This window comes from Propithecus coquereli, unplaced genomic scaffold, assembly GCF_000956105.1.
Source record: "Propithecus coquereli isolate 6110/MARCELLA unplaced genomic scaffold, Pcoq_1.0 Scaffold233, whole genome shotgun sequence".
NCBI lineage: Eukaryota > Metazoa > Chordata > Mammalia > Primates > Indriidae > Propithecus > Propithecus coquereli.
The window spans coordinates 910,277-937,639 of NW_012147875.1; the positions used below are offsets into that span (position 1 = coordinate 910,277).

A 27,363-nucleotide genomic window follows, 5' to 3' on the forward strand; every position below is an offset into this window, starting at 1 on the left:
CAAATTATTCTGTCCAGCTTGTGCCCTGGTAGATGACCAGCATAAGTATAAGCCTCATCTTAACCCTGGGCTCTACTCAACCCTAGTTTAAGGAAGGGAGTTTCCTTCCTTGAATAACTAAGGAAATAGTCATTTTCAGCCTGTTTCCCTTAGGCCCTGGAGAACAGTACACAGATTAAATACAAATAGAGGGGAAAAGAGATTCTCCAAGAATCCCTCATGAATATTTTCACCAGTTTTACTAATAAAGAAGCAGAAATTTATATTGGAAAAATAATTTTATTGATATCCCTCTAGCCAATCCATACATAAATGAATATATATAAATTAATTATCTTTATTTAGATTTATTGCTATTTCTAAGGGCCTGATTTATTATTATTATTATTATTATTGTTGTCAATGGCATTTCTAAAGCTTTGTTACTTCTCACTTTGTTAAACCCTTGCTCATTCATTCATTTCTATAATCAGGGAATCATATACCTGTCTTAGTCAGATAATCTTGAAGTCCGTCACTGGGAAGTAAAGGATTTTAACAAAAGTTGACAAAATGAAATCCAGACTTCTTCACCTATCATCATCTTTATGAAATGGCAATAATCAAGATATTCATATTTTGGATTCATCCAACAAATATTAATTGAGCACCTATTATGTACCAGGCACCATTCTAGAAACTGGGGATTCAGCTATGAGCAAAATAGACAAAGTCTTTCTCATATGCTGACCTTTGTCTGTTTGTGGGTGTCAATTGCAATATACTTTTTGCCTTTTCTCTGTCTTTGTAGGACAAATAGGGTTACAAAAATAAAAAATAAAATTAAATAACTTTTTTGAATGAAAACTGAATTTTCCAATAGTGCTTTATACCGTGTTGAATATAACACCTCATATTATTTTGGAAGTAGGCGGGCTATACATGTTAAATAAATAACATATGAAAGTGGACTGAAGACCCACCTTTCGATCACCAGTTATTATTTGAAAAGTTAACATCATTACTGCAGTTTTCAATACATGATATTTGGTTTTCTTATGCAGTCAGTGAAAATTTCTTGCCCACTTATGGCTGCAGCTGCAGCAATATGCTGCACCTTCATTTGAAGTAGAGAAGAGAGTTCGTTCCCTCACCACCACTCTTCCAGGATTTCCAAGATCACTCTTCATGTCTCACATTGCCCTGGAGAATTGCTTAGTCATCACAGTATCTGTGCTCCCACCTGCCCAACAAGGACATTACAGTTTCATTGCTTCTACATGAATCCCGCTCCCCATTCCCCTCGGACCCACAGTTAGATCTTCAAACCACACTGAGTGTTCAGGGAGCCCTGTGTGTCCCAGATGTACCTGTTCACCTTTTCAAATGACATCTTCTTCCCTACATGTGCACAGAAACCTGCAGGGACAGTCGATCTACAGAACTGAAGGAGGCTGGCCCATCCTCCTTTTTCTTCTCCGTAAGGGGCACTACATTGTATTTTTAATCTTTGATTAGGCTTAAATAAAGTACACAAGCTTCACTGTGAACTACTATTCTTGGACATTTTCCCTAAAGTATATTGTCATAGTATCAATTATGCTTAAAAATAGAGTGACATTTTAGAGTGCAATGCGCACCACCCGAAGGATGGACATATTTGAAACTCGGACTTAGTGGGGGGGGGGCGGAAAGGGCAACATACATAACCTAAACATCTGTACCCCCATAATATGTTGAAATAAAAAAAAATAGAGTGAAATTTTATGTGAATTTCTAAAAATAGAGTGATCCATAAGTAGGTATTCACCAGATTTCATATGTATTTATCAACACTTTATTCTGGGTCTTTTACAGGCTGCACAAGATTCTCATAGGCATGAAAACTATAGTGTGTTAAAGAAAATGTTGCTTACAATATCTCTGGCTCTTCAATTTTTTTCTTCTCAAAAATGTCTTTTGGTTGATCAAATTGATAACATTTGGTTTACTAAAGATGTTCTTGGAAAGAAGAATTTGTACACATCACTGATTTCTAAAGTATGTAAAATCCAATCCTCTTGGAGAGCAAATTTGAAGTATTATAATCGTCCTATTTATAGCTGGCAGAAGTAGATACAGAGCCAAGTTTTTCTTCGCTTGGAAGGTTGAGGTATTCCTGCGATAATCCGGAAAAGTTATACGCATTGAGGTGTCCCAGAAGAATGGATGATGTTATTTTTTGTTCTGAAAGTTAGGCATTCATCAATTTTTGCCTAGTGCTCTTTTGTAACATAATGAATGCAAATGTTTGGACATTTTAGAATCAATCTTAAGTTGTCCATCCCCCCTTCCCTCCCAAAGAGGAAACTATTAACCAGAGTAAAAATATTGGATATTCAAGTAATTTCTCCTTATTTCTAAATCCTATTTGTGATTCTTAAATATCAATGAAAATTATTGCCCTTTCATCCAATGGATTTAGAAATTTGATTAGGTCCCAGTAAGTTGGTATTATGGTACTTTTCTTCACATCAATATTCGTGTAAGATTTTAATGTTTATTTGAAAAGCAAAGATTTCGTGTTCCATGTTTGCCTTTAAGAAGTCATAAACTACAGAGTTCCCAAACAAATCAATGAGTAAAAAAATATTAAACCATAGCAATAAAGATTTCTGAAAAAATTATAGCAACTCAATGATATTCTTTCTTATATATAATGCACTGCATTGGAATGTCCTTTTTAGTTAATTCACAGGATAGCAACAATTCTATGTAAAAATGAAACAATTTTGAAATCTCCTCGGAAAACATTAGAGCAAGACTGAGTTTAAAAAATAAATCAATCTTTAATGAGACTTACGAGCTAACTCTTTAGCCATTAAATACTGGACCTCTTCCATCTGTAACTGAGAATTCTAGATTGTTGGCCTTATTTTACAAGATGAGTGTATGATCAAATGTCTACTGTGAATTCCTGGGAAGTTATTGATTGTTAAAGTTCTATCATGTGATTTAAATGTATTTAAAAAAGAATCCTGTGTGAGTAGATACAGTATCCATCCACTCACTAATGTGCATAGTGTTTAGCAAAGGCATTGGTATTGCTAAATAAATAAATGAATTAATTAAAATGTTGACGTGATGCTTTATGAACTGTCTGCTACAGAAAGTCCAAGCTATTCCGGGTCAGTGATGCAATATAATTGGGCTTGGGGGTAGGTGGGAGGGTAGAGGACCTGAGTTCAAACACAAGCTGGGCCACTGACTCCTTCACCCACTCTGTGAATTTAGGCAAGTTACTTAACTTGTCAGGGCCATGGCTTTCCCTTCTAGAAGCTGAAAGCGTTGTGTTGAATGTACTAAGTGACCTCTGACTTCTCTGGGTTCAAATGTCCTTCATCTTATCTTAAGAAAGCTCTTCTATTTCTAGTTGGAAAAAGGTCTCAGTGGCCTGACAACCTGGGGCTACCCTTGCAGCCAGTCTTGGGAAATGTTCTTTTTCTCAACAAAATATACTCCTAGTTCAGTTACTTTTAGTATCGTACCGGGAAAGGGATTTTACCAGAAAATAATCTGCAGTTTAAGGCATGTTAATAGAAACAGTTACAAGTACAAACAAAAGACACACAAACACAATCTAGCACTGTGTAGCTTAAAACCCAGTTTTTACTTAAAATATTTTTCTTTCTGGATATCTCTATCCAGTCCCTTAAGTCCAACCTCTTCTTAGGCTGGTTTCTTCCCTCCCATCCTCTCCCCTCCTTTCTCTTTCCTTTCCATTCCCTTTCTATCTCCGTTCCCCTCTGACTCTCTGAAAAATGTGTGTTAATCACTTTTTTTCCAGCCAATCTGTAAAATTTAGTTTCCCTAAATCTCTGTTAAGAGGTCTAGCAGTTTGTCCAGGATAAGCTGTGTGCCTGTGGAGTGCTTTGAGCACCTCTTTCGGTATATCCACCTATTTGGGTACCCGGCTCTTATGGAACTGGCTTTACTTCTCTCTCCTAACTCCTGTTTTTATGATTCTCACCACCCGCCCCCCGCCCATCCCATCTTCTCTCGCATTCTTTATACTCCTGGATTTTTCAGGTGAGGATGGTCTCATAATCTTGGTAGCCAAGTCTAGTCTGAGCCTTTCCAAATAGTCATTTTAACATAGATGTTATGCTTAAATACAGATCATTTGGAAAATCAAAGTTGCAGATGCTCTGAGAAACTGAGAAAGAGAGAGAATTGAGAAGAGTTCTCTCTTTACCCATGTAGTTTATTTCTTTATATCATACAGACCCTCAGCTTCCTTCTTTTGGTATTTTCTAGCTTTTTAGGAGTTTCATCCTCTTTGCTTCATATTCTTAAAGAAAAAACAAGGCTCTATGATTTTAGCTTTCTTGAGTCACTAGAGGGTCTTTCCTGCATATGTGCCTGCTCTGAAATAATTGGTTTGTCTCTTTTCACAAGGAGTAGTATTTGGAATCAATGCCCACGTGCAGGTGTCCTATCATATAAGCTGGTGCTTCATTCAGAAAACCCAAGATAGAGTAAAATAAATTACCGACATCTTGGCTCCATGCTCCATTCACAACTGTTAATTTTACAGGGTTATGCTTCCATCTCTGAGCAGAGAGCTCCTGGCAGGGACAGCTGCTCCCGTGCCCCAGATTGTGCTGTGTTCATCCCAGTAGGAGTCGTCAAAAGCAGCAGGAGAGCAGGAAGGTGGCAGTGCATCAGAGAGCTGAGCAGGACTGTAGCATGGCACTGGGAGGAGGGAGCAGGATGGGTCTCTCCAAAGTGCTTTTCACTTCCTCCTTCAATCTTTGCATGGATATGTGCAGGATTAACTGGGGAAGAAGAAAAAGTCGATTCTACTGAGAAAGTTGTCAATACTGCTTTTACTCTTATATGTAGCTTGTTTTCAAAATACCTTTGTGTATCCACTAGCATGGTGATGGACCTAACCAACAATAGGCCTGTATGCTTGTCCAGAGAATGTCAAAGGGGGCTACATCATGACTAGTGGGATCTGGGTCACTGGGGCAGAGCTGGCATGACAGGTGAAAAGCATATTTCGAGTCGGTCTGCTGTGGCTTCCCTCCTGAATTGGAGCAAAGGCCAAGGCCGATGCCAAGATTCTAACCAAGCACAGGACTTGGTACATGGTAAACACTGTTTCACTGATGGTCTTTTGAAGGAAAGTTGCTGCATTGTTCAATGCTGTATTTCCCCAGTGCTTAGAACAATGTTCACAAAAGTTAACAGAAGTTAAATGCTTAAAAGTTAAATGAAGGAAAAAAATGGAGACTACCAGTACACATATTGAGGCATCAGGGTAAGCAATGGAGCTGTATAGAATTTTATGTACTTGCTGATACATTTCTTTCCATGAGTATACCTTCTATTCATGTCCTCTGATTTAATTTCCACTTGGAAAAAAGTCATTTGCAGCATATATTATGCTGTAAATGTTGCCATCAAAAGGTAAAATTTCTAGGTTCTTGTCTTTAGTACTAGTATGGCTCTACTCATGATAATATAAAACAAATTTTAGGTTTAAATTGCTTTGGGAATGAGAAATTCTGACTCAGTGAACATATGCCACTTTTGAAAAAGTGAAAATAATGTTTCTCATTCTTCTTCTTAACTCAAGAATAATGACCGTTTTGTTTATTCAAATTTTGAAGGTATAGTATGTTTAAGACTGATGCCAGACCATATACAGGAGAAAGTTAGATAATCATTTTGTGATCAGCATTCTGGGTTGTCACATTCTGAACAAATCCCTGGAACTCATTTACATTTTGCATAAAATTCTCATGGGGTTTATTGTCTAAACCTTTACCATACTCTCTACCTTGAATCTATTAATTTCCTGATCAGATGTGAAATTTGGGGGGTAAAAATAGATTTGCATTTTTTCTCAACCATAAAGTTTCATACACAGTCCCTCTCAGAAACCCTGAAAACCCAGTATCTTTCAGAGCCATTTGATTAAAACCTAGAGTGAATGTGATTTGAATTGTCAAAGTACATCTAAAAAAAGGCTGGTTTAAGTTTGGCGGTGGAGCAACACTGAGCTGGGGAAAGGAGTACATATAAAATAATGCAGGTGATTCTGGAATATCCAAAGGACATTAGTTTTCCCATAAAATACTGTGGGAGAGAGAGGAGGCTTGATTTGAACTTGCAGGTTACTGTTGATTCCTTAACTTCCCAAATAGTGCATGACACAAAATAAATCACTCAATAAATGTTCATTGAGTGTTGTGAGTTGAAGGAGAAGAACATCACATGAGCTCTCCCTTTTTCCCCCTCTTTTCTCCACTAAGGTTGAAAAGAATGATGAAGACCAAAAGATTGAACAAGATGGTATCAAACCAGAAGATAAAGCTCATAAGGCCGCGACCAAAATTCAGGCTAGCTTCCGTGGACACATAACGAGGAAAAAGCTCAAAGGAGAGAAGAAGGGTGATGCCCAAGCCGCTGAGGCTGAAGCGAATGAGAAGAAGGATGAAGCCCCTGTTGCTGACGGGGCGGAGAAGAAGGGAGAAGGCGCTGCTACCACGGAGGCGGCCCCCGCCACTGGCCCCAAGCCCGATGAGACCGGCAAGGCAGGAGAAGCTCCTTCCGAGGAGAAGAAGGGGGAGGGTACCCCCGATGCTGCCACAGAGCACGCAGCCCACCAGGCTCCTGCACCCTCAGAGGAGAAGGCCGGCTCAGCTGAGACAGAAAGTGCCACTAAAGCTTCCACTGATAACTCGCCGTCCTCCAAGGCGGAAGATGCCCCAGCCAAGGAGGAGCCTAAACAAGCCGATGTGCCTGCTGCTGTCACTGCTGCTGCTGCCACCACCCCTGCTGCAGAGGATGCTGCTGCCAAGGCAACAGCCCAGCCTCCCACGGAGACTGCAGAGAGCAGCCAAGCTGAAGAGAAGATAGGTGAGCACCCGCGAGGGCCACATGCAGTGGGTGCATGGGTCTGTTCAGAAGGTCATCCAGGGAGAGAGGAGAAAAGTTAGAAGGTGGTTTCTGGAAGTCAAGGGAAGTCATGCTTAAGTCCCCAAAGTGGCAGGACTAAGAGCTAAGGTTACCTTCCCAAATATCTCTAAGCCTGAGAGGTAACTCAGACAGGTCTATGTGGCCGCCCATACTAGAGAGATCTGGCAATTATCTTAAGTAGATGGATATATACAGGCAAACTTGGTTAAAAATATTCTGTGTGCTGATAGACTTAGTTTAATAAGTAATTGCCGAGGCTACATATATTTTATGGGTGAGAGTTAGCTAATGTGATTATCTGACTCCAGGAAGTGTCTGGTCTAAATACAGCCAACTTCTTATTAATCCAGATTACCTAGTGTGTTAATTGCTGGCAGCCAAAACATAATCTCATATCACCTTTCCCTATCCCACAATATGTTTCTGGGCATTCTCCCCACCATCAGTTGGTGAGTTGTGTATGTGTGTCTCTGTGTGTGTGTGTGTGTGTGTGTGTGTGTGTGTGAGTGTGTGTGTGCGTGCATGCTCTCTCAGAGAATGTTAATTGTAATGTTAATTGGGGTCAAACATAATTAGGAAAATAAGCCTGTTGATGTTGCCAAGAACACAAGGAAACCCCAAATCAGAATGTGTTGTGAAGTCAAACATAAATTATCATTTTATTATTGAAGACACTACTTTCTATCATATTCATAAATAATTGAGAGTTGATTATGATTACAGAAAGGTACTGGATTCTATTCAGTTTGGAGCTGTAACTTGGAAGTTGGAATGTTTTCACTATTATTGCCCAAAGAGCCTATGCAGAATTGGAACAGAACATTTGCAGAGCAAGATAAATTTACCAGACCTTCACCCCTGGGAACTAGATCTAAACCTCACCCCAGCACCACCACGGTGGTAAAGGTGGCCGACAGTCTCCGGGATCCTTCTCTAATCTAACACGATCCATGAACACTTTCCAACCAAGATCCTCAAGGATGAAGTTACTTCTGTGCCAGTTTAAAAGGCTGGTTTACTCTTTTATAACCCCTTGGATTTAACCAGTGATGTGTCCGAATGTGGACTGGACCACAGTGTTCTCCTTGGGAGAAGATCTACTCCATGAGAGTGGTCTGAGAAACGTTTTGGCATCTGGCCATCATATTAAGAAAGTAATTATTGGACATTTGCCTTGATATCCATTTCTCCAAAATTAGATACTACAGTATGGCAGATGACCATTTTAGATAGGTCTACTTCTTTATCTTATCCTTAAAATTCTGTAAGATGCCAGATTATATAAATTATCATTGTTGTTAGCATAGTCTAGTTCCAGGTAAATCATGTGCTTCTTTCTATCAGTGATTCATTTCAAATCATTATTCTAACTACATACTCGCCCCAGGGGTCAGAACTTGAGGTTAAGAAGATGGGAATTTTTCCCTGGAAAAGGTAAGGTATGTGATAAAAAATGGGGTATGGGTTTTAATTTACTCAGTGAAGCAAACTCCGTTAACTATTTTTCTTTAGATTTAAGGTTTGAGCCTCAGATACAATGCCTGAAAATCACCTTGCATATAGACAGACTACCTGTTGTGTTATTTTCATAAATCTTAGAAATTAATCCTACTTCTAATACAGAAAATATCTGATATTACTTGGATCTAGTTTTAAAATTCGGATTTCTAAAGTTGTAAGTATAGACACAAAGACATGATGTGATTTTAAGTTTATACTCATTATTTGGATTAATAGAAAGAAGGACTTCTTGAATCAATGAAAAGTCTAATATGTATTTTTAAAGAAATTGTGTTATTATTTTTCCAAGTTATGATAACTCCAAATGTATTAACGAAATATTTTATGTAGGTAAGTGTTTAAATATTGAATGGAAACTGACTAAATTTAAATTATAGATAATAATTTGTTCACTCATTCATATATTCCTCAACTTTGCTTACTCCATTTATTTGATTAAAATTGTGTTTAGTCAGTAAAAGCAAATAGAGATCATGCTCTGCCCTAAATTTTATAAATTCTGATTGAAAAATGTCTTAATCAGATTTTATTGTGTGCATTGAGAGGTGATTGAAAGTGTAGGTGAAGTTAAACTTGAAGATAATCACAAAGGGCAATTTATCTTACAATGTTTCTTAGATTTGTGCAGGTATTGTCCTCTTGGTTAGTTTCTGAAATGCTGCCTGTAGCTTCTTTCTGGACTGAGGGATCTATTAGCCTTGCCTGCTGCATGTGACAAGCACAAATTACCCAGCTGTGATGAATCTCATGGAATCACAGAAACTGAAGGTGACAAGGAGATCTATCATATCATACCAGGACCAAATTCCCAGGGGCTCTGTACTGCATTTCCTCTGTCTTCCCTTGGATTTCATTCTAGTCTGGGTTAAAACAGCAGTATTTTCAACTGGGCTGTACCATTAGGAAATGGATGGCTACCATGGGTTGCTTTAGAATTCTATGGCTGCCTGGAGAGGCACAGAGACACAGTCTAAGAGGGCACAATTGGGGTGGGGTACAAAAATTAGTCAAAAAAGAAAATCTAAGAAAATAATTTCTGTCAGTAAAAGAGTCAGGCTGTGTGTGGTGGCTCATGCCTGTAATCCTAGCACTTTGGGAAGCAGAGACAGGAGGATCTTTTGAGGCCAGGAGTTTGAGACCAGCCTGAGCAACATAGTGAGACACTGTCTCTACAAAAAATCAGATTAGCTGGGCTTGGTGGTACAGGCCTGTAGTCCCAGCTACTCAGCGGGCTGAGGCAGAAGGATCACTTGAGCTCAGGAGCTTGAGGTTGCAGTGAGATATGATGATGCCACTGCACTCTAGCCCCGGCAACAGACAGAGACTGTGTCTCAAAAATAAAAAGGGTCAAAATTTATATCAAATATGATCATTGCTTTGATACATATGGAAATATTTTATAAATTATAAATGTTATTTATTTTATTTCTTTTACTACTTATGGATTTGTTACAGGTGGATGCCATTTGCATTAGGACCTTTGAAGTTGACTATTTTTTTCCTTTTTATTTTTCTTTTTTAATCATCCAACTATATCTCCCTCTCCCTGCTTTGCTAGTTTGCCTGCCCAGCTTTTTATGTGCCTGTGACCAAAACATTTCAGTGCATTCCTGAATGATGGCTCCTTTACAGGAAGAAGGATGTTGAAAACATTGCTCCGTTCAGCCCTGAGGAGAGGGGTTTTCTACAGAGAGTGTCAATGTGTTCATTGACTCTCAGTGAAAGAATTCTCTCTCTGTTATGTCTCCTGTTCTCCATGGTAGCCTATTGACTTTCCCCAATAGAGGAGTCCAAAATTTCTGCTGTGGCCATATTCAGTGATGTAGTGGTACCAAGGTAACCTGTCCAGGCGGCTATCAATACGTGATATTGGTTGGGTGGCTACCACAGGGTACGTGACTGATGCTAGTCAGAAATGTAACTCTGAGTCACTCTAAGATGTTCTGTAGGTTGATCCTGGCTACATTTTATTTCCATGGTCTCATATGTCTTTCAAATTGGGATCATCAATAATGATCTGGAAAGGAGGGGAGTTTCCTTTTGTCATTCTCTGTTCAAATAGAAAAATTGACTTGGTGTCTCCCTACCTCTCTCCCTCCTCCCTTTTCTCCTTCCTGCCTCCCTCCCTCCCTCCCTCACTCTCTTCCTCTCTCTTTCTCCCATTCTTCTATTCTTCCTTCCTTTCCCCCTTCCTTTTATATTATCTTTCTGCTGTGCTAGGCATTGGGATCACAAAGATGAGTAAGATATAGTCCTTTGGCCTTAAGGAATTCTCATTTGGTAGTGAGGGTGGGATGAAATTCACAGAGTAGTGTTGAAAACAATCACATTAATTGTAATTAAATTCTACAAATAGGTATGGAGTACTTCTGTATGCCAGCATGCTTTGGGACAAAATATGGATGAGATAATGCTTCAGGGGCCAAGATACAGTATGATGCATGCTATGAAAAGTTTTATATAATGTATGTCTTGATAGTCAAGCTATTAGCCATAAATATAAATGCAAAATTTATAATTTCCAGAATGATAACTATGTGTAAGAAAATGAATACTCAGCCCACATTTCTGGATTTGGGAAAATTGTTTATGTTTCCCAGAACAATATTTTCCCTAAGGCCCAAGGTAGCCATCCACTTTTTAGCTTTCCAGAAGATGGATCCACTTCCCCTGAGACGTGTGCTGGATGTGAGATTTCCCGAGAATATTTACACTTATTTGACAGGGTGCCTCATAAGCAGTTTTGATTTGAAATGTGGTTTCAACCACTTCCCAAATTTATACACAACTCATAAAGAGTGAAAATCTTGGTTGTGAAGGTCCATAAATGCTGTTTATAAGACATGTGCACCCTGTCAGATACTCAGTCATATGCCTCTTGAGTGCTGTTGATTATTAAGCTTTTATGGAGCCGTTTTATATTGTGAGAGTGATGATTTTTATTGGCTTTTCTTGACCAAGAACAAATGGCATTTGATAATATTTCTCTATGCTTACACTGCAAGAATAGGGGCAAAGTAAATGGGTCTTCTGCCCACAGACAGAGTCAGTGAGGAAATGGATCAAATTAGGAGACCTTTAAATCTCACCTTCACTTTAGCCCTATGATTCTTTACCTCTCTTTTAAGATGTTATGTTTTATCTCCATTTCTATATTTTCTCTGTATCTTAGCAGTGTGACAATCTGATTTTATTGGGAAATACCTACCAGGACATTCCTAGGGCATTCTCTGTCCTTCCTGCCCTGTAAGATAATGCAGGGAAAAGAACATTGAACTGAACTAAAGAGAAGAGGAGTTCTAGTCTCAATATTTCTACCAAACAGCTGTGAGATCTTAGACGAGTTATTGCTTCTCTTGGCCTCAGTTGTCTCATCCTTAAGTAGAAGGCCTAGGATAGTTGACTTTTTAGGTTTTTTTCAAGGGTAAAATATAAAAGTCTAATAATAGGTAGCATTTAATAAACTTATATCAAGTGTCAGGTCCTGTGCTAAATGCGATGTGGGGATTATCGCACTTGATCATCATAACCGCTCTGTGGTAGCAATGTAGTTGTGTAATTTCTCCTTCCTCTTATACAGACAAGGAGCCTGAGGTTTAGAGAGATATGGCATTAATCATTGTCAACAGCTAGCAAAAAGTTGGATGAGGAGCTGAACCCTGACAGTCTGAGAGGTCACATGCTGATCCCTGACACCCATACAAGTACTATTCTGGAAGAAACAAAGAGAAGAGAGATGTCTGCAGACCCCAAAATCATATTCTAATCTAAGAACATCTCTCTTGTTTGTATAATTGGATACTCCAGACTCTTGCCTGGGAATTATTAGCGATGCATTTGCAGATGGGTATCCAACAACTGCCGTAATTCCTGATCGTACTTCCTTCACAGCTGTATCACCCCAGAATTACTGGGAATATTAAACTAGTTCTGAACTTAAGTTCTTATTCCAAAAATGCTTCAAGTCCTGTTTTATTAGACCTAAGAGAGCTATAAAGATCAGTTGAAATTGATTGTCCGTAACAGGAATTACTAACTCCATCAAATATGCCAGGAGGAGCTGAAAATTAGAAATTGGAATTTTCATATCTCAATCAGATGAAAATCATTTTGTTTATTGTAGGCGATTCTTACCCTAAATTTAGCTTATCAGAACTAGTATATATTTTACGTTCTTGTTTAGATCCCTACTCTCCTTTCAAGTGCATTTCCAAAAGACCTGGTACCTTTATAACTAAAACATTAAAGAACTTAACAGAAGAGTTGAAATTGATTGTCCGTAACAGGAATTACTAACTCCATCAAATATGCCAGGAGGAGCTGAAAATTCGAAATTGGAATTTTCATATCTCAATCAGATGAAAATCATTTTGTTTATTGTACGCGATTCTTACCCTAAATTTAGCTTATCAGAACTAGTATATATTTTACATTCTTGTTTAGATCCCTACTCTCCTTTCAAGTGCATTTCCAAAAGACCTGGTACCTTTATAACTAAAACATTAAAGAACTTAACAGAAGAGACAAATTAGAGAGCAATCACTATCTCTTTAGTGAAAAAATAATAAGCAGACAAAAGAAAAGATGAAGAAATGTGTTTTAGAATCAAAAAACTCACATTTTTGAGGCCTTTTGTCCATTCTTTCATAGCTCATACTAAATTATTACTATCACCCTATGAAAGAGGCTCATAAATAGAAAGTCATGTTCCTCCCTCAATTTTAAAGTTATAAAACTATATTTGAAACTAAAAATAATATTTCTTCAAACATAGAATATTTTTCAGATGTTAATACATATTCATCACATGTCTTTTTTCCTCTATGCACACACACTCGTGCACACACACAAAGCTCAAAAGCATTAGAAAGAGAAGGAAGAAGAAACAAGAGCAGGAGGGGTCACACAGTGAGTCCATTTGAGTGGTCATCACTCTTATTTTGTTCTCAGAGCCATAGCTTCATTAAATGAAGAATTAAAAAAAAAAAAGGAATGAAAAGCTTCCTCTATCCAGACCTAAATGGAAAGGAAGAAGGAAGCCAGTGGGGCTACTTAAAGCTGCAAGAACTGTGCTCTTGAAAATCTGCCAGGATTATATGGTTTATAGCATGTATAAAGAGATCAGGAAGGTTTGAAAGAATATGTTATTTTTGCATCCCTCTTAGCCATGTTTGAATTTTGTGTTGAAAGAAAATGACTAAATCAGGTGCTAAACCTCAGACCAATTCAGATAATCAAGAAAATTTGAACCACTGCCATCTTCAAAAAAGCTTTAGCCAGTTATTGACCTCACTGCAATAAAGCTTGGCTCTCTAAGCAAGCAATTCATTTTTGGGTTTCTTTAAAAGAGTTGTCATAAATTATTTTTGAATGATGAATAGTATAATGTTTTTAATACATCTAGTATCTTATAGGATATCTGTGGTGTGATAACACTATATTTTCAGCATAATAGACTGAACACCACTTAAAATCAAGACATATGGATTCGTGTACAGATTCTGTTGATATCAAGCCAGGCTTTCCACACTTAGGGCTTAGCTCTGACATCTTCAGTGTGTTTAACTAGGTATTCTTTACCTCTCAGCTTCAAAAAAAAAGTTTACAGTGGTAGACCAAGGAGACATCTTTAAACTGTGGGGCGTATGGCCTCTTAGCCAACCATCCTTACTTTCCTGTACTCCCTTGTTTTCTTAACTATTGCATAGTGGGTTTATGGGATGGAGCTGATAGTAGAGAATTTAGCTAGAGGGGCAAAGAATCTAAGAAGATTCAGTTCTAAGAAAATTTATGATTACACTGGGGGCCCAGAAGCCAGCAAGAAAACTTCAGTGGAGTTTTCTAACTCCACCTTATACTTGAGATTGAAAGTAAAGAATTGAAAATAATGTTTTCTGGTATGGTTAGACTACTGGCTCCTTGTCCTTCTAACAGTGTCTCTGAAATTGAAGATTGGAACTATGGTGGCCATCATTTGCTGTTAGTAGTTTCACTTCCATTGTAGACAATTCATTATCGATTTATTTTTATACCTATCTTATTTCATTACAGTAACTTCAACAGCTTCAGGAATTCATAAAGCCTTCAATTCTGTGTAGATCAGTGGACCCATCGGACAGACATCTGATAAGCTTTTCGAAATTTTTTCAGTAGATTGCCATTAAAACATAAATATTATATGAATAAGCTAATACAACGTTCCTCTAATTCTTTTTTTTAATTTCAGTATATTATGGGGGTAAAATGTTTAGGTTACATATATTGCCTTTGCCCCACCCGAGTCAGAGCTTCAAGCATGACCACCTAATTCTTTTTTTAACTCTACATTTACAGTGCCTGGATCTTTGACCATTAGTGAAATTGGCTAACAGGCCAAAGTGTTTGGAATTAGATTATCAAACATCCCAAGAAAAGATGGTATACATAATAGACAAGTTAGATGTGATTACTAAGCAATTCTCACACGTATTTTCATTTTTTAAATCATAATTAGGGGATTGTGAAAGATAAAATACTTCAGTTTGGTCATCTCACATCATTCTACTTGGAAGGGAAACTAAAGTTCTTATTTTCAGGGAAAAAAATAGTACCCCAGGAAAGCTATTTGCCTTTCCTTATAAATTATGCTCAATATTAATGGTCTTTCCTGGTGGCATATATACCAGTGAAGTAACTTTGAAGGCTAGTTTTTTTTGTTTTTGTTTTTTTCCAGTGTGAGTTAGTAGAATCTTTTGGATTTGGGAATAGAAACTAGAAACCACTAGGAACCTAAAATGGTTCCGTCTTACTGGTGTATGATGAATGTGCATGTATCTGTCAGATAAAATGGAGACAAACATTTTTATAGCCCTGAAAAAAATTTCTCCTTGTCCTGGGCTATGAAAAGGTGAAGAATGTGATTTGGTTATGCTTTAAGCACTGTATTCATTCCTGTAGCATAGCCTTCTGCCAGTTCACAGACACGTATGTATACACACACACACACACACATGGATACTCAGTATGCAGCGAAAGGCCCAAGAGTTTAGGATGCCACAGACAATCTGAAAGAACAATGAATTACATGTTTTCTTCACTGTTCAGGCCAACAGGAAGTGGGGAACAGCTCCAGGAACACCACTCTGTCTCTCTGAGGGTGTGTGTGGAGAGTCATAGTCCTTTCTCTGCTGCTCACATGACCAAGATATGTTTGTGAATCTACAATGGGGTGGTTAGAGCTAGGATTTGTGACTAAAGCTATGTATGATGAAATTTGTAGTGTCTAAAAATTAAAACCCTGGTTAGGCTAGTTAGGGGAAGATTGTCCAAGAAAACTTCTTGGTGTAGAGGTTACCTCAGCCGAGTCTTGAAGGACAAAATGTATCTAATGAAAAGGGATATCATTTATTTAAAAACTTGAGAAACCACCTTTCATTTAAATTAACACGAAAATACAAATAATTTAATTCAATTCATAATTCTGCTGCAGCTTTTTAAGATTAAGCCTCAGTGGAGATAGTAGCTATTTTGTTTATCGTTGAACTTCTGCATCTATAACAATGATTTGAATGAATAATATTATGCAGCAGAGAAAATTCTAAACTGACCCAGGAGAATGAGTGCAGAAGCTCACTGGAAAGTTTTGTTGTTACTCAGAGCCATAAGTCATCCCTGAGGTAGCCAGAATTCAAACCACTTAGGGCTTATAGACCAGTGTGAGCATTTTGCATTATGTTCAGAGACATATTGAGAACAAGAGGAAATCAAGGTTGCTCCCTTCTGAAAGCAGGTGATTAATTTCATTCCAGCCACATGAGCGACCTGTGGGTGGCTCTTGCCAGTGTGTGACAAGTACAACCAGGAAAGAAATAATCTGCCAGGTTCCTTGGCTCCTTTTCCTCATCTGACACATTTAAGTAATCTTTGCAAGATGCATAAGAGTTTACTAAACCTGCTGTTGCCCCACTACAGGATGAATTGTTAATGTGTTCCCAAACCAACGGTGCGAGGGCAGAGATCAGAAAATAGGCTTTCCCATTCCTGTTGCCTGTTCTCCTTTCCCACAGTAGTATAATATTAATTTTTGTGCAGCCTGTGAGCCATTCAGACTATAGAGCACAGGGGACATGGGAGTGGGAGGTTGAATAGATTCTTCCTTACACATAAGCTGTAACTTAAGGTAACCCTCATGTACTTGGTAATTTGTGAAACTTTCTCTATTGCAATATAAAGGGCTAAGTCCATAGTTTGGTAATGTGGTTTCAGCATTATCCCCACTGGTATAATCAAATCCTTTTAGAAGGAAAAGCAGCAGTGGAAGATTTTTGCTTTCCTCCTTCTTACTCCTTTAATACTTATGGGTTAACTATAGTAGGTTTATAGGAGAACAACAACCCGGTTTCTATTGGAAGATATAAGTTAGTTTCCTTTTCCTTCCCAGTTTTTACAAAAGGAAAAACAGAGGGTAAAAAATGAAGCAAAACCTTGCCACTTTCTGATTAGCTATTCATTTATGCTTTTCACCCCAGCAGAAAAGTAGACATTTAAGATGCACCACTGTATTTGTAGTACATTGGTAGTGGTCTGAATACAAGGCTGGTGCAGTTGTCAAATTACATATTGCTTTGGGAAAACCTGAAGACAGAACCTTGTCTAACATCCCGATAAAGTAGACTTTTTATAAGAGTACCATATAATACATGAAGAAATTGTTTTTCATGTTCAAGATTAAGCTGGGACTATGGTCGTTGTTTTTCATGTTCAAGATTAAGGTGGGACTATGGTCATGTGTTTAGCACATCAAGAGTCTCCACTATAAGGTGAATTTGAAATATGATTAGAATGAGCATTTACCACATTTTCAGGTATTATAGAATAATACTTCTTCCCACTCTTGCCCTGTATTCATTTGAGTCATTGTCTGGCCATTTGCCCTGAGATGCATGCTGACTGCACATGGATTTATGTTTCAAAGCAAAACAAACAAACAAACAAACCAAACCATAAAGCATTCATTATAATTTTACACCATATCTTCAGTGGCATGCTGGTAAACTGGCTCTTCAAACAAAACAAAACAAAACAAAACAAAACTCAAAAAGCCCTTATTTGTAGTTTTTGCCAATTTCCATGGAGTAAATACTTCCATCATGGCTGATTTCAGGCTACCAATGTGTTGTCACTGAACAAGCAGCTGGGAAGAGATGCTAACAACTTGCTCTCCATAGCCAATGTGAGCTAGCTCCGGCATATCCCAAGTCGATATATTTTAACGATTTAATAATTTTTACTTTTGGTGACTCTAAAATACTAGGACAGTAACTATCAACTCCCAAATAATGTATCAGTATAGGAGCACATAAATATCTACTTATAAAAACATAATTTTGTACATATGTATGTGATGCCATGAGAAATATTTTTAACATTTGCGATCTTTTCTGTTCAGCATCATATACTTATTAAAGGTTAAGGAAAAAGGTAAAGTTTAGAATTACACCTGGTATTCAACTAGAAAAACATTAGCTACTGAAGGAATGGATGCACTGTCCTCAAAAGTGGGATCTGAGCTGTATCTTTTTAATGAATTGAAAGACTTTTAATCTTTTCATCTTTTAAGAAAGTGCATATGAGTTTATAATGAAATGGATATTTAGGAACTTTAAAAATGAGTGAGGAGTAACAATCAGATATAAAATTCTCAAATCTTGGAACCTAAAATATTAAATTTTAGAATTTTCTTAAAACCTTTTTCTCATGATTAGTATAGTTTGAAAAAATTATGTTCTTCCAAAGGAAAGAAGGAGAATTAAAAAACAGACATGTTATTCAGGTCTGGTGGCATGTGCCTGTACTCCCAGCTACTCGTGAGGCTGAGGCAGGACAGCTTGAACCTAGGAATTTGAGTCTGCGGTGCAGTGTGATTGCACTTGTGAACAGCCACTGCACTCTAGCACTCTAACCTGGGCAACATAGTAAGACATTGCCAAAAAAAAAAAGCCACGTTGATGAAGGCAATGGGTTTTTCTCAGCTGGTTTTTCAGAGATGAATTCAGGATTCAGACTAAATTGTGACCACTGAGGACTTTTCTAACCTCTAACACAGAGGAAGACTTGTCTCTTTCCTAATAGTAATTTTTTAGGGAGAATGATGTTTTTAGTGCTAGGAGGAACACTGTAAAACAATGTATTCACAGAGGGTAGGATCAGATTAGTGAGTGATTACTGAAGGCAGAACTTCGAAAATTGTTAGCACGGACATCAATTGCTCAAATGAGTTTAAAATGTATGTACTGAACCCCAAAGCAGATGTGCTCTGGTCGAGGATGGTAGGTGAAAGTGGAGATGGCTGAAGATGCCCAGAGCTCCCTGTTCTCTGCTTCTGTTCCTCCCTTGTAGATGGATTTTTTTTGAGCTCCCAAGTACAGTTTGAAAAGCAGAAACTTAAGGACTTCCTCTGCTCCTGTCTACATGTAGGTAGCAAAATGGTCCATGTCGGTCAATCCTATTTACTGTAAGGTGGTCTTCACAATGAGTACGGATAACTGCACCCTTACTGATCATATAGTAGATTATGTGTACCATTTATAAGGCCAACAGACTAATCCTTCATGTTATAGTCCTATTATTTAGTCACAGATAGGATTAGTCTGAGTAACCTCTAAACATGGTATTAGGTAATTAGACCCTGTTCTATTTTATTTTAGTTCCAATAGTATTAAAGACATGCAGAAGTTGTTTTGTAAATGATATTTTACAGATAATAAACCCAAGGAAAACTTATTTTCTAAAACCTTATTTTAAAACCTTCCATCAGTGAGTTTTGAGTGTTCCATGGAGCTGCACCTCAGAAGTGTTTTCTGGGAGTCCAATTGTTTTGCAGAGGTCAGGTTGGGAGGATTTGGGTCGCCCACCATCCCACTGTACCCCTTAGCCCTACCAAACTGTATCTGGATCTTGGTAAAACTTTGACATTTTAGGTAATAATAATTAAAAATTACTGTTCTAAACTTAGGGCCAATTTCAAAAGATCTTGAATTTTGACATGATAAAACTCAACTGAACTCTTCTTTTCAGGCAGGCATCCTCTCTGTACTTAGCTTGAATTGTCTATTTTACAAACAGATGATCTTCCCAGATATACTATAGAAATTACTCGAATTCTGGAAATTGGCTTGTAGTGCCTATTGTAAACAAATGAAATTTAGGTGACTCATCCAGGGTTATTAAACAAGGCTATGTAAAATTAGTATATCCATGGCTTTTGAGTCTTTAATAATGCAATAATATTTTTTAGTTGTATTGTAATTTGCAACATAATCATATAAACAAAAGATTCTTTCTGAAGGGATACTACTTAACTGGTATTCTACCTATGTAATTTTGAAATATCCACAAAAGTAAGATTTCTAAAAGGTTAAAACTCAAACTCTGTCTCAAAAATTCTGTCATTTTCCTCTCCCTCACTCCTCAGCCCCAGTGGACAATAGCTGTTTGTACCCAGAAGGGAAACACCCACAGGCAATGAGGCCAAGTCTTATTTAACACCAAGGTTGACCTCCTAAAGGTCACTTCAGTGATTAACGTCACAACATGACACAACCCAGCTGGGTAAAAGGAGTAGGTCCAATAATGTTATAATCATTTTAGGCTTAGGGTTATAATTTCTAATAGACTAGTCTAAAAATGACTCATTCAAAGCTACAAACTTATACCCATCCATATCAATACCCTGCATAAAACCTTCCAATGCTTAACTTTTGCAACCTGCATAAAATCTAAATAATTACCATGGCCTACAAGGCCTCATATGATCTGACTTCTTATTTCTCTGATCTTATGTTCTTGTACTCCGTCCTTCTGCCCTCTTCTCTAGCCATAATCGATAGCTTTATTGATGTCTCTTGAACAGATTCAGTCTGTTCCTGCCCAGGGCCTTTGCACTTGCTTTCCCCTTGATCTTCGCATCATTACTGCTTAGCACTTGCCTCTTAGCACTTGGGACTCCATTTGAATGTCACTTGCTCAGAGAAGACTTCCCTGACCATTTGCTCAGAACAGCACCACCCCCACCAGCCCCATCAGTTCTACCACATCACCCAATTTATTTTCTCCATAGCATTCTTGGTGCCTAAAATGACTGTGTTTATCTATCTCTCATGTGTTTATTGCCTTTTTCTCTCTCTCACTAGGCTTTCTGTTCCCTGAAGGCAGCGCTCAGAATAGAGCCCAGCACACGAGGGCCCTCAGTGGACATCCACTGATTGACTAATAATGTGTATTTCACCCATGGAGAGATTTCTCTTCATACACAGCTTGAAAGGGAAAGAATCATTTCACTTTTCCAATTTGAATCCCCACCAAAAAAGCTAAGAATTTTTCAGGCAAATGCCCATTTTTATTGCTTGTAGTCCAACTCTTCGGAGCTTTATAAAATCAGCAACTTCCTTTCCATGACCTATTTCTGAATATCTCCCAGGCACCCAAACACACTTGAGTCTGGATAAGGGTGTTTGACTCAGAAGGAGAATTGGTCAGAATGTGAGAAAGGAGCATGGGCTTCTAAGAAGTCCCAGGTGGGGGTAGGGGTGGAGACTCTTTACTCAATAAAGAAAAAGGAAGAGTATAAGGGAAGAAGAAAGGGGTAGAACACAGAAGAAAAACGAGGGAGAAGAAAAGTAGAAGAGGACCAGAAATGGAGGTATCAGAGGAGGCAGAAAGAATAAAAAAGGGAAAGGTGGATAAAGAAGAGAGGGTAGAAAAGAGGAAGGGGGCGCAATCTGGGAGAAGGCATGAGGCCTGGGAGAAGCAGGACTGCAGGGGCAGTGAAGAGCAAAGAAAGGCACTGACTGAGCTGGGGGTACCAAGAGGTGGGCGTGGTTCCCTGGCGCTCTGCTGCTACAAGCTCTCCAGTCATGGGCAAATTTACCTTCCTTGCTGGTAAAAGGAGATAGTTTTAGGGTATCTTCCGTCTCTAGCACTTTCTGTTCTTGGCTTCACAAATAGCAGGCCCTAAAGGGTTCCTTGGCAAATGGACTTTCTGTCTTTGCACAGATCTAAGTGGCAGATGGGGCCTGGCTCCCCAAGGAGAGGCCCCCCCACCCCCTGCCCTCTATTGTCTGAGCCCTTCTGCAGCACCAGTCTCCAGCCAGTGCTGCCTCAGAAAAACCAGGGGACTCTGTCTATGCTTGCTTCCAGGCGGGAAAGGAAAAGAGGAGTTGAGTTTCATTAACCCACAAGTTTAAATGTAGGCCCACTTCTACACTAGTAAGTTACACATTCCAAAGCATGTTTCAGAGACATTTATTTCTCTGCTCCTCATGGAGAAACAAACTTGGAATTGAACAGTCCTGGGTTCACTTCCAGGTTTCTCACTTCATGTCTATAATGATTTATTTAACCTCCAATGTCTTTTATCTATAAGATGAAGATAAAAAAATAAGAAGTTATTGTAAGGATTTAATGATGTAACATATTTAAAGAACTTCATACAGAGTAGGTCCAGAGTAGGTCAATTAATATAATTTTGCCTTACCTTTCTTCTGATAATCTGGAATAATTACTTCTCATATTCATACTCTCCTCTACCTATATGGTAATCCTTTGGACAAATCTTCCAGTTAGAGATGGTAAAAGCAAGAATCATCTGTCATCTTCCTATAGGTAACACAGTGGAAGAGATTCGTTCATCTAATAAAGAGAACTATTTTTTTAGTGATCCAAAATAAAATATTTCAAGGTACTACAAAAGAAAAAATATATTACTAAGTGGATACTGCAACAATAGACAAAGAATTGCAGCATCCATGAATTTAGCCAAATCTCCTCCTCAGAGGCCAGTAGCACAGGAAAAGATCACAGGTGTTGGAATCAGACCTGTCTATGTTTGAGTCAAAGGCCAGATCTATGTCACTAGCTCAACATCAGTTTTGTCATTGTGAAATATATAATACCTTCATTGCAGAATCTTGTGGTTGTGGGTATTAAATAGATTATGTGTAAAGTTCCTATTACGGTATTTTATTGAACACATAGTAAGTACCTAATAAGAAGTCACCATTGTTTTTGTCCCTTTCAACTGAAGCTGTTGGGAAACATTTTCTTCTTTGGTACTACGCCTGATTTTATGAAGAAAATTAATGTGCAAACGGGACTTGATTTGTGGACAGCAAGAGAGACACAAAATAATTTACAGTCTCTTCTGGGAGTCAGAAACTATTCTATTTGGCCTAACTTGTAGCTCAGCAACATTACCAAGTCCTTACAATATCAGTAATGATTGAGCCTGGAAGTTAGCCAAGGCCACCAGGTAGTGATGTTAGGATTAATTCAGGATTCATGTAATTGGTCCCTCAGAAACTGCAATCTAGGGATTCAATAGAAAATACTGGGGTCCCTTAGGGGAAATAGCTAATGTACTCTTTCTAGGTACGTATCAGCTATAAACCGTCACATCTTGGATTTCAATCCTACAGTCTTCGACCTAAAAGGAAACCAGAGATTGCCTAGGCCTGAGGCTGAATGGGTTTAGGAGGTCCTTTAATCTCTTGAAATTATTTGCAACATGTTACACTGTGTGTGCATATGGATGATACTCTTAACAGAGTGTCCTTGTCTTTCATCATATACTCTACTGGGACCATGACACAAAAAGATTATGATCTACTGTACTTGAACGATCTCCAGGAGAAGCTGTATAATTTATGTGTGTGTTTTAAAAAGATGAAGCAAGTTCCAGGATTTGGGTTGCATGATCTGTCCATGGTCACACAGTGAGTTAGCATCAGAGTAGAGGAAGGAGATCCACCCAGATGTCCCAAGGACTGTATCCTCCTGTCATTCAGTTAATTTTTATTTATTAATATGTATAATTTCCATTCTGCTCTAGGCATTAAGAGGGATGTTGATGCATAAAAGTGAATATCTGTTGCCATGGAAGTTACGATCTGGCTGGAGAAAAAAGTAAGGCCCTTAAAAGGAAAAAAATATAAAAACAAAAACAGGACCAGTAAACAAGATAAGTACGTGCTTGTTTACAAGCTGCAGTCTGTACTTGTGGAGAAGGAATTCAGAGGCCAGAAGAGTGGGTAGGGTCTGAAGAAAAGAAATGGACATCATTATGGAGCATTGGTGAGGATACTGGCCTGGTAACTTGTGTCAGTAAGCGGGTGGTGAGAATTTCATTCTTGGTCCAGCAAATTGAGGGTGGTTGAAGTTTTTATGTTGCTATATTATTTTTGCTTCAAGAATGACTCTGATGTCTCTATAAAGTCCATACAATGCACAATCCACAGCTTATTCGTTAAAATGACTTTAATAAACTATTTCTAGACTGAGTTTTTAGTCATTTCTGAAAGACTGAAAAATAAAAATTAATTTCAAAACAGCTTAAAAGTAGTACCCAGTCACAATAGGTTGTTCCTGCCCTACTGCATTGCTGTATCACTTGCCTGGAGTCATTTCTTCCTGGAGGGTGATTTTCTGACTTGTCTCTGCCTTCTCCCCGGCTCCACAGCTGGGAATGGAATTACGCTGGTGCCCTCTGCTGGGGTGAAATAGGAAGTTCAGCAGGAAACAATGGTGTCGTGGTCTTTTCAGTGCCGGGACTGAGTTGGGGATTCTGGCCCGCAGCAGCCCCCAGGCTGGATTCATTTAGTGCTATCTATAGGCCTCCCAGTCAGGTATGCTCCGGCATCGTGGCTGAATTCATTAACCCAAAGGAGTAATTGGATTTCTATCGTAAGAAGGTTGTCAGCTAATTTTTAAAAGTAGCCCAAGAAAATGACCCCCTTTTCCTCTGACAGTTCGAAAGCTGGACACCGCTTTCGTTGAACACAGTACCATGACTGGTGGCCATCTCCCTATAGAACAGTGAGTCTTAAGAGGCCAGTGGGAGACTCTTAGGCCGTTTTTTAATCCTGTTTAATTATTGTTCTTTTTTTCAATAGTGAAGAAAGCACGTTGATATTCATTGCTGGTTTTCTTGGCTCAAATGAACAGCATTAATGCCGTAGTGTTAAATTAGATTTAGAGTGTCTGCTCTGGTGTTCCTTCAGTATCCTGCTCAGCTGATTCTTTCTGCTGGAGGTGAAAAAGCATTCAGTTGTAATTAAGAAGAGGGGGGGAGTGCTGAGAAGGAAACCAAAAGAGAGTTGCAAATTCTCACGTGTGCACACTGCTAGGGACTTCTAAAATGAAGTGCAGGGCAGAGGAGGGATTGAAATCACCCGTTTCAACCCTCCATTTTTATTTTATTTCATTTTTGGGGATCAATAATATGGACATGGAGGTCTGCCTCTTGTTTCCATAACAACCTGGCTTATTGAAAGACTGCAGACTCCACGAAGCCCCAGTTACCAGCCTTCCAGGGCTTGTTAGTGGAGCGGAGGATCCCAGCGAGGCAGGCAGCTCGTTGCTGGCACGTGCCTGGTGGGCTGGCGGAGGGTGGAGGAGAAGGGAAGGGGAGATGTGTGGTGAGACAGCAGCCATTTGTCCCCCTGTCACTTAGGCGGGGGTGCCGTCATTCAGGAGGCTGTGAGAGCGTCTCTTGGAGCCCGAGTGGCTGCGGCTGCTGTTGCAGGCAGCCCAGAAATCGAAGTGAAGATCGTTTTTCCAGCCCCACCCCAAAAAGCCATCCATCTGGAATAAATCCATATGAATATATCACACGCCCCGTATGTTTATCGAGCTCCTATAAATAATCGGGGCTTCCTCACAAAGACAATGGCGATTCTGTATTTCTAATATTAACTCAAGCCTTAATTAAAATGTGAAGCCAACCTAATGTATATTTGATAGTTTTGAATTGCTCAGTCTTTGGTCTGGTGTTGGCTTATTAGGTCCTTACCACAGAATAATTGTAATAGCAACAATAATACTGATGATGACAAAAGCACAGATAACATTTACTTGTCTTGTGCCAGGCTTTCTGCTAAATGCCCCACATGAAGTTTCTTGCATAAGCCTCACGATGATCCTCTGATGAGGGGGTATCATTGCCCCCTTTTTTACAAATGAGGAAGTGGAAGCAAGAGAACTTAAATGATTTATCTTTGGCCACATAGCTAGAGAGTATAAATACATCAGGGTCTCATCTCTGCTCCTTCTGCAGAATTATTTTTATTCTTTTCTTATTATCCAACTTGAGTGTTCTCAAGACAGAAAAGGAACAACACATTTACAGTAAGTTCCATGCTATCCAATGTGATTGGGGGATGGAATGTTCCGGTTAATCAAATATTTTGATTAATAATTGCCATCGATGTTGTTATTGAATTTCCAATTGGGAAAGATTTGGGATATAATAAAACATACACAACATCAGAAGTATAGTAATTATAGCCATAAAATGCTTCAGGACCATTACACAAATGTCAATTTTTATTGTAATGAAGAAGTGTTAGCTGATAAAGACTTCTATTTGACAGATGAATTGTTTTCATATCATGGAAATATTGGTGCCTTAACATTTTGAATATTTTATATTTCAAAATACTTTATATAAACTAATACCAAAGTTCAATGTGATCAGAAAAAAATATTTTGAGATATTTTAGCATTAAAGAATATTAGTGCTTGGAAAACCTTAAATTTATTAAATACCCTGGATCAATAGACTATGCTTTTTATTTTTTTTAATTTTTAATTTTAATTTTAATTTTTTTGAGACAGAGTCTCATTCTGTTGCCCGGGCTAGAGTGCCGTGGTGTCAGCCTAGCTCACAGCAACCTCAAACTCCTGGGCTCAAGTGATCCTCCTGCCTCAGCCTCCCGAGTAGCTGGGACTACAGGCATGTGCCACCAGGCCTGGCTAATTTTTTCTCTACATATATATTTTTAGTTGTCCAGCTAATTTTCTTTCTATTTTTTTTTTTAGTAGAGATGGGGTCTTGCTGTTGCTCAGGCTGGTCTCAAACTCCTGAGCTCAAATGATCCGCCTGCCTTGGCCTCCCAGAGTGCTAAGATTACAGACATGAGACACTGCTCCCGGCCCAATAGACTATGCTTTTTTAAAAATCAGAACATTATACTATATGGAAAATGAACTGTGACACTCTTTTGAGGTGGTTCACTCCAAGTCTATCATAAAACACTGAGAGAGTAGGCCAGCATTGGCAAAATTTTCATCATTGTTGCTCAAACAACATTTTTTATGATTTTAATCTCCAGAAGCGATAATAATAGAACTTGTTTGCAAAGACTCCATCTTTTTAAGAATTAAGAGGAGTGACAATAAGGACTGTTTTAGTTAATACTTACTGTGTGTATCATCTAAACATTTTACACATATCATACAACAACCTTATGAAGTAGGTATTATATCCCCAATTTATAAATATAGAAATCAAGGCACAAGCACAAGTTATATAGTGTGCCTGAATTTTCGTATTTGTGAAGTGAGGGGTTCCAGATTCAAACTCGAGCAGTCTAGCTCCTGAGTCTGTGTCTCAACCAGAGCTGTCTACTGTCTCCAGTTTCTTTCTGTTCTCTCCTGAGTCCACAGCAATCACATCTACCCTCCCACCGTCCCCTGAAACAACTTGAGCCAAAGTCAGAAATGACCTCCACTTTACTAAAATCCAGTGGTCATTTCTAAGGCCTCATCTTCTTTGACCTACTAACAAGATTAGATAGATGATGACTTTCCACTCTTGGAAATATTTCTGCCACTACTCTTCCGGGACATTACCTATTCCTGATTTTTTTTTTTCTAACCCACTGGCTAGTGCTTCTCACTTTCCTTTGCCTTTCGTTCTTTATTTCTCTGATTTCTAAATGTTGAAGTACCCCAAGCTCAGTTCTTGGATCTGCTCTTCTCTTTTCTGCTTCCTTTTTCATTTACATTTACTCCTTTGGTGATTTCCCCTGGCTCATGGCTTTAAATACTGTCTACAGCATGGTAAGTCCCAATGTTCCA

General features: G+C 38.6%; 1 protein-coding gene across 1 annotated transcript in view; it reads left to right on the top strand.

Moving 5' to 3' along the window:
• The window catches only part of GAP43 (growth associated protein 43), a 99,117-nt gene that overhangs the window by 47,097 nt on the left and 24,657 nt on the right, over positions 1-27,363 (top strand). Inside the window, exon 2 of the mRNA XM_012645495.1 lies at positions 6,282-6,888. Coding sequence (XP_012500949.1) covers positions 6,282-6,888 — 607 coding nt within the window. The remainder of the gene's footprint in view (positions 1-6,281; positions 6,889-27,363) is intronic.